An 8,277-nucleotide genomic window follows, 5' to 3' on the forward strand; every position below is an offset into this window, starting at 1 on the left:
GATCTTTGATATCGTGCGAGATTTAGCCTTGAATGTTCCGATATAAAAGGAAAGTATCTAGTCGGACAAGTATCCTCGATTATCCCTGGCGTGTCAATTAAATTAGTCGCGTCAACGTCGAGGTTTGCTCGCGCGGAGAGATGCATAAAACGATCGTCCTTGTCGTAGTTGTTCTCATCGTTTTTCTTGTCTTCTTCGTCGTCGTCGTTGTTATTGTCGTCGTCTTCGTCGTTGTTGTTGTTATTGTCGTCGTCTTCGTCGTTGATGTTATGGTCGTCGTCGTTGTCATCGTTGTTGTCGTCGTTGGCAACGTTGTTCGCCTTCGAATGAACGATAAACGCAACTCGGTCGCTACCCAGACGCAGCCCAGACGCAACTCAGACGATAAAGTGCGAATTAATTCAGCGCTAATTCCACGTCTGGCATCCGACAAACGCCGAAGGGGAAAACCGCGACACATCGCGTCACGAGAAAGTGAGATACAGAGAGAGAAAGAGAGAGAGAAAGAGAGAAAAAAGAGAATACACATATTAGCCGACTCTAAAACTTCATTAACGTCTCCGGGAAATTTCAAAACGTGCTTCTTTTACCCTTTCGACGCATTTGACATGCAGAACTTTATTGTAACTTTTACGATTATGTTTCCCAGAGAGTTTTCACTTTATGCGTTGATTTTAGTTTATAAATGTTTTCTTTCGAATAATATGCATGAAAAGGCTAGAGAAATTGATAAAAATCGAATGACACTGTTGTTGAGGCTAATGCGTCGTAGTATCAGAGAATTTACCGACGGCTTGAGATTTTATCCTTTTAGTTTTTTCGTTAATCGACAAGTTATAATATACGATCGAAAAGATCTGAGATTATAAGGAAGTACCTAATATTTCGATACGTCAATATATTTTTAGATATAAAATATTCGTTCGATCAAGCGAACCCATTATACTCGAGCTTGCGGTGATTATATAGAAAATAATATGGTTGGACAATAATTTTGCCGTTTCTTGAACGAGTATGATAGATGTGATCGTCTCAGCACGTTGGCTCGTACTCGACTTTCTCCGTTTCGATCGTTGTTGGCGCGTCTTCGAAGGAGACGCTTTGAAAGAGTCTTCGAAAGAGGAAGGTGATGCATAATCCTTGAAAGTCGAGATAGGGTGGCTCGTAAAGAGAACGATGACGCACAGATTTCCAATGTCATCGTAAACGAGATGGTTCTTACATAAGCGCGAACAAATCAGCGCGATGACATTCATCGAGCGATTATAGTGAGCGTAGTTTATGAAACTGTACGTTGTGTGCGTCGTAGAAGAGAGACGAGAGCCACGCAATGCCGTCGGAGAATATCGAGGAGACGCGCGTCTCTTTCTCAATGCCTTTTTCCGCGTGGATCCTTACAAAAACTTTATCACATTTCGCGAGTCCGTCTTCTGTCATAAAATTTTCTTCATATTATATCACATAACACGAAGAAAGAAATTAATAAATCCAAAAGTTTTAATAATTCGGTAAAGAGTACTATTATCGGTGTAATGCCCAAGGACGATGTAATTACATATCGATGTTGCGTTTTTTCTTCGTTTGCTTCGAAGTAAAAACTTGGAAGTTAATGTAGTTTATATGTACTATTAAAAAAAAAAAAAAAAAGAAAAGAACAACAAAGTCGCGAATGTTGTTTCATTGAAGAATTCTTGAAATACGAAAATTCCCTTGAATTTATTTGGGACTTACCAATAGTAGGGTTTATCCGTAGCAGCAAACCAAGGAGGGACAGGAGGACGAAGGAGCTCTTGTAAGCGGGTGCCGCGAAGGATCGTCGCAGGGCCGTCATCTCAGGCGGCCCGCCCCAGTTTCGGTCGTGACGTCTCGTTGCCTCGACGATCGCCAGCGACCCTGTCTCCGGCTTTGCGACTTCCGCTAATTCTACTCGGACTTCGACTTGGACGGCGGTGGTGGTGGAGGCGGCGGCGGCGGCGGTGGAAGCGGCACCCTCCTGTCCTCGTACTTCACATCTCATCTGCCTCTTCTACTTATTTACCTTCCGCCTTTTTTATCCTTTCTCCTTGGTAGATTCGCGTCCCGTTGCCTATCGACACCAACGACACGATCGTGACGATTTATACGCGAGTTTAACACCGAGTATCTCCCTCTTAACACCCTCTCCCCTCTTTCTATAGGAAAGTCATATGAGCGAATCGTCTCGACCGTTTTCCGCGTCACATCACACTCTCGAGCCAACCGGATCGGATCGAAAAACGACTTCCATTCATTCATTCCCGTCGCTCATCGAGCGTCACTATCGTCGACTCTCGTATCGTCGTCTTCGACATCCTTCTCGCATAGACAAGAGTAGAAGACGGAGCAGGATTGAAAGACGGGCGGGAGGAAAATTGGGCGGAAACATCGAAGAATCGACGAATATCGCAAGATCGGCACATGGGAGAAAGATCGATCTCCAGCTTTGAACTTTCCTCTGAGTCTTCCGTGATGAAGAGGAAAAAAAACTTCCTTCATCGATCGACGCACGCCACGTAGCGGAAGAAGAGGAAGAAGAATCTTAGAGTTGGAGAATTCATCGCGTTGTCGACACGTGGAGCACGTGACGCGCGTCACATCACCGATCCCTTCTTCCTTTTTCTCTTTCTTTCTTTCCTTTTTTTTATTTTTATTTTCTCTTCTTTTCTCTTCTTTTCTAGTCTCGTTTCGTCATTTCGTTTCGTTTCGTTTCGTTTCGTTTCGTCTCGTTTCGTCTTGTCACACCGTTCGCACCGATCCTAATAACTTTGTTTTTCTTTCTCTCTTTCCCTTTTTCTTTCTCTTTTTCTTTTCTTTTAAAATACTTTACGATTTACGATGTAAGGAAGAAGATTTGAAATTCACTCTTTCGCTCATCTTCTCTCCTTCGCTCTTTTTCTCTCTAATAGAAAAGAGCGCGCGAAAGGAGAGCGCGCGCGCATCAGAGATCGACGGTGCGATTCGTGGAGATATTCGGGAAAGCGAGCGCGCGCACGAGACCGGCCGACAAACTGAGAAAAAAGAGCGGAACGACGAGTCGGTCGTTTGTCGACCGATGACGGCCAACCCAGACGACGACGACGACGACGACGACGACGACGACGACGACGACGACGACGACGGCGACGACGACGACGACGACGGCGACGACGACGACGACGACGACGACGACGACGACGACGACGACGACGACGACGACGACGACGACGACGACGACGACGACGACGACGACGACGACGACGACGACGACGACGACGACGACGACGACGACGACGACGACGACGACGACGACGACGACGACGACGGCGACGACGACGACGACGACGACGACGACGACGACGACGACGACGACGACGACGAAGACAACGGAGATGGCAGTCAGCACCAGCAGCAGCAACAACAATAACAGTAGAAGTAACAGGCAGTAGCAGCAGCAGCAGCAGCAGCAGCCAGCAGCAGCAGCACAAGGCGGAACGTTTCGCCGTGTGCCAAGCGAAGCTCTGCAAAAGCGGCTTGCACACGCGGCCGCGCGCTCTCTGTTATGTGTCCCCACTTCCCTTCTTCGAGCGCGGCGGCGGCAGTGGCGGCGGCAGCGCCGAGACTATCTGCCCGTGTGCCGGCCTCCAGTCTGCATGCCTCTCCCCTCCTATTCCTCCGCTACTTTGCCTTCTTCGTCTTCTTCTTCTTCCTCCTCTTCCTCCTTCTTCTCCTCCTCCTCTTTTTCCTTTTCTTCCTTTCTTCCTTCCTTCCTTCCTTCCTTTCTTCCTTCCTTCCTTACTTCCTTCCTTTTTTCAGGATTGCCCTTTTACACTTTGCTGGGACATCAGGACATCTTCCCTCTTTTTTTTTATACGTTTTTACGACTCATTCACGCGGACAGATCTCGATTATCACGTACTTGATCATTAGATCTTTCATCCTTTATAAATTTTTCGCATAAACTCGTATATACTTTTTCCCTTCTTTCCATCGTTTCCTACACTCCGTCTTCCCCCTTTCGTAAGCGATCTTATACTAACAAAAAACGATCCTTTATACGTTCGCTATCTAAAGAGAAGTAGAATCATGTTGTGACAGCGAAAGCATTAAGGATTAAATTCACCGATATAGATATATATTTTCGACCACCCTTCGAATTTTTGAAAGAAGACAGTAGTTATCGCATCCGATACTTGCCTTTATCTTTCCAAGGTGGATGAGATCGAACGAAGTCGAAGCGCGTAACTAAGAGAACGAAGAAGCGACTTTTTTATTTTAAGGAAAATAAAATAAAAATATCGTAGAATGGAAATGCACATGGAAGATTTTCGCGAGTTCACCACGCTGGCCGTCGGCAAGGTGTAAGCGTAATTGGTGGATGCACCGCGGGTACGTCTCTCTTTTATACCGTACAGCAGTCCCGACAAAGCGGTACCGCCCCCTGGGCACGTGACGATAGCTTCGGTACCGGACCCACCACCCAACCACCCACCACAGGGGCTAATGGATACTCTACGCGCTCACCTTACAGCGCACACCCTTACGTTCGCTGACTGAGAAACTACCCCCACTATCTCCCCCCTAATCCTCCTTCCTACCTATCCTCATCCTTCATTTCCTTCTCCTTCTCATCCTCCTTCTCTCTCCACCCTTTTCCTCCTTATCATCCTACTTCCTCTCCTTTCTAATCTCGTCCGAGATACGCTAATTGATATCGTAGCAGTGCAAATTTTCGCCTTAATGCATTTTAGATCGTCTTGTCTTCTTTAGAAATGGAATTTTCAGGGTAAGAATTAATGTCAATGGTAGAACGTCGAACGATTCATTTCAAACGTTTGGATCCTTGCTGCCGCTACTGCCGACGAATAAAAAAGATCCTGCTGCGATGCTAGGCCGCTGCATCCGGCCATAACTGACCTTGGATTCGCTTCGAACCATTCTTCGACGATTGGTAGCGACCACCAAACGTATTGACTATCTCGATGTTTACCACCTGTCGCGATTTCGTTGAAATGACTACAGACCGCAATATCGTGCGATCTAATTCCTCCCCATTCTAAGACCTCCTCTATGTTACTTCTGTACGTTTGCACGTCAATGAAAATCATCGTTCGCATTTGAGACGAGAATAGAAGTGATTAGAAAAAAAATTTTTAATTTAAAGATAAATATTAAAAAAAAGAACGAGGATGAAAATTAGTAGACATCAAGGCGAGAAGAATTATCAATCGAATAACAAAAATCGAAAATCTGCCGATCAGTGGCCGTGATCGTGGCCAAGATTCGTTAATGCCGTAATTTATTGGTCCGCTTTGGATTTCCGCCTGTGCGGATCCCATTAAGAGAGAGCTTCGGCGAGACGACGTGCGTTATATATCACGGTGCATCGATCAGTGCCACGAGCATTACACGAGCGGTCGTATCTTTCAGGACGATATATCTACCTTCGAGTCTGATTCTCCGATTATTTTTCCTTTCAGCGAACCTGCATAACTCCCCGGGATGCTGTTGGTACCGAGGGGGATTCTTCTACTTGGATAAACGACGATCGTATTATAAATACGATGATGCGAAAGTAAAAGTAAGTGCAACGGAGTCATACCAACGTATAACGAGCTTTGATTATTTTCATTCGTTTCGCGTTTGAAATTGCGCGTAACTCGTGGATCGTATACACGGCAACTCAACGTAGAAAAAGACTCACGTGATGAAAGAGAGAAAGAGAGAGAGAGAGAGAGAGAGAGAGAGAGAGAGAGAGAGAGAGAGAGAGAGAGAGAGAGAGAGAGAGAGAAAGAGAGACTGCAAGAGCAGGACGGCGGTGAAGTGAATCTAGTCTGTATATGGTCGGGCCCAGGCCGTCTGCCCGGCCACGTCCAGTCAATGGACGTAATTCACTGTCCGCCGACGGAGTCTAAGGCAGCAGACGACGGACGACGGATGGATGGCAGTCACCGAGAGGGTGACCAGCGAAAGGAAGAAAGAGAGGAACGGCTGGAGAGAGGAGATGAAGGAGAAGAGGAGGAGGAAGAGGTGGAGCGACGAGGTAGGAGAGGGGACAGTAGTAAAAGCACAAGACCGTTGGTCCTCGACTGCGAGTGATTGTGACTGGATATAGAGAGTTCTCTCTATCGCGCCTGCTGAGTGTGCGCGCGAGCACTAGCAAACAAGAGAGAACAGAAAGATAGAGAAAGAGAAAGAAAAAGAGAAAGAGAAAGAGAGAGAAAGAGAGAGAGAGAGAGAGAGAGAGAGAAAAGGTACTCCTTCCTTTCGAATAGAATCTCGCCTTCGATCGTCGTCCGCAACGAACAAGAAAAGAGCGATCGATCGATCCATCTCGAGTGGGAGCGTTATACCCAGAACAGGTGAGCTTCTTTAGCAGAGTGTGTTATATACCTTGGACAAGAATTTTCTCAATGGAGACGACGAATCTTCCTTCGTTTGTCAAAGGACGCTGCTCATCTCTCTATACAACATCCATACGAGAGAAAAGGCAAACGCGTTCAAAGCGAATTCAAAGTTAGACAGGGGCGTTATACGCGTTTCGTAGAAAACGATAATCGTTGATGAATCATTCGAACGGGAATAAAGGTTAAAGCTAATGCTAATCATTTTCGATGATTTATCGTTTACCCGATTCGCTTTTCATGCGAATGATTCAGCGGGTGCGATCAAAAGAGAGACGTGCTTTTTGCTGGTCCATAGCGCTTAAAGGAGGGCTTAATCACATTTCGCTTGCTATACGGAAGGATATATGGGTGAAAGGAAGGAATGAAAGACAGAAAGAAAAAAAGAAAGAAACGAAAAAAAAGGGATACTCTCACTTTCGCCGTTCTTCGCTATTTACTCGTTTGTCTTTCACATCTTTCAGAAAATCTTATCCCATTTTCTACGTAGACTATCGTACTTCCCTCGATAAGGATTCTCTTTCGTGAAGTTCATCATTGTCACAGTACTCTTTCCCCCTACAAGTATGAAGAAGACGTGAACGGGCAAAAAGAGGAATAAAGAGAATGGATAGTTTGTTTTGGAGGACGTAGCAGAACACGATGAGAATCATCGATCCATTCATACTCAGCGAGTAAAAGCGTTTTCGATTTCGGGCCACACTCGATATGGTAGTCGTCAAGTCCACCAATCTGCGCGAAACTTAGCAAAAAGTCGATGGAAGCGACCAGGAATGGGACGGAAGACGGGTGTACGTCGTGCGGGGATGTCGCCGATTTTGTCGATTTGCGCTGGAAGCAAGACGAAGAGAGAGAGAGAGAAAGAAAGAAAGAGAGAGAGATAGAGAGAGAAAGAAAGAAAGAAAGGGAAAGAGAGAGAGAGAGACTGCCCGGACTGGATGCCCCTCGGCACTGGTGATCCTGAGCCTCGAGTAATTACGTCTCGTGCGACGTTGCTCTTAATACTTGGATCCCAGCAAAAACTCGACGGAACAGGACGGAACGGATACGTATCTGGCGTATTCGTCAATTTGCTTCGTTTGCGCCGCGGGTTATCCTCTTCTTCGCGAAAGGAGACTCGTCGATGGAAAAGAAAGGGATCTCGAACAAGCTTGAAGGTTCCTATCGGAAGTCTTGCCTTTTTCTCAATTTCGAACAATCAATTAGCAATAGCCGCAGAGCTTATTATGTTAATCCAAATATCTATATACATATTTCCATAGAAATATAGACATAATGATATCGATAATAATAAATATAGACAATATCGATAATAATAAATATAGACAATATTTATTATTATCGATATCTTAGTCTCTCTCAAAGCCACATGATATTTTTGTATTATTAAACGGCGAAACCATTTCATTCTCGTCTGTTTTCGAATAGAGGTGTGAATCAGACTCGATTGTGGTGGGCGATGTACGCGAATAAATATCTTCCATGAGTATCATTGATCGGATCGAACGAGATCATTCGCAGAATCATAGCGTTGTAGTGCTTTTTAAATAAATTTGACTCTCGCGGCGAAGGTGAGTCTTCTTTTTCGTCTCTCGTTTCGTCTCGTCTTGCCTCTCTCGTCTCTCTTTCTCTTTCTCTTTCTCTCTCTCTCACTTAATCCGCTCGAAAAATAATCCTTCGCAAATTTCAACTCGATATGCAATTTGGAAGAAGAGCGGAGGAACAGAGGACGGAATCGAAACCGCCCAAACTGGATCCACACGATGCATTGATCCCAAAGTAATTACCTACGTCTTGTGTGTGACGAAAAACACGAGCTAATAGCGTCGAGCGTGCGCCTCGGAAACCTTTTTCACTCCCTTCGACATTGCCAAGAAAC

General features: G+C 45.5%; 1 protein-coding gene across 6 annotated transcripts in view; it reads right to left on the reverse strand.

Annotated features, from left to right (window-relative positions):
• LOC124949729 (follistatin-A) overlaps positions 1 to 8,277 on the reverse strand; it is a 32,914-nt gene that overhangs the window by 20,207 nt on the left and 4,430 nt on the right. For 5 of the 6 annotated variants that reach the window (XM_047495829.1, XM_047495563.1, XM_047495644.1 and 2 more), the window contains exon 1: positions 1,732 to 3,190. In XM_047495829.1, the coding sequence (XP_047351785.1) occupies positions 1,732 to 2,017 (286 nt within the window). In that variant the 5' untranslated portion in view covers positions 2,018 to 3,190. Of the gene's footprint in view, positions 1 to 1,731; positions 3,191 to 8,277 lie in introns of those variants that run through there. The other variant, XM_047495485.1, reaches the window with a different exon arrangement.

Source organism: Vespa velutina, chromosome 1, assembly GCF_912470025.1.
Source record: "Vespa velutina chromosome 1, iVesVel2.1, whole genome shotgun sequence".
Classification (NCBI taxonomy): domain Eukaryota; kingdom Metazoa; phylum Arthropoda; class Insecta; order Hymenoptera; family Vespidae; genus Vespa; species Vespa velutina.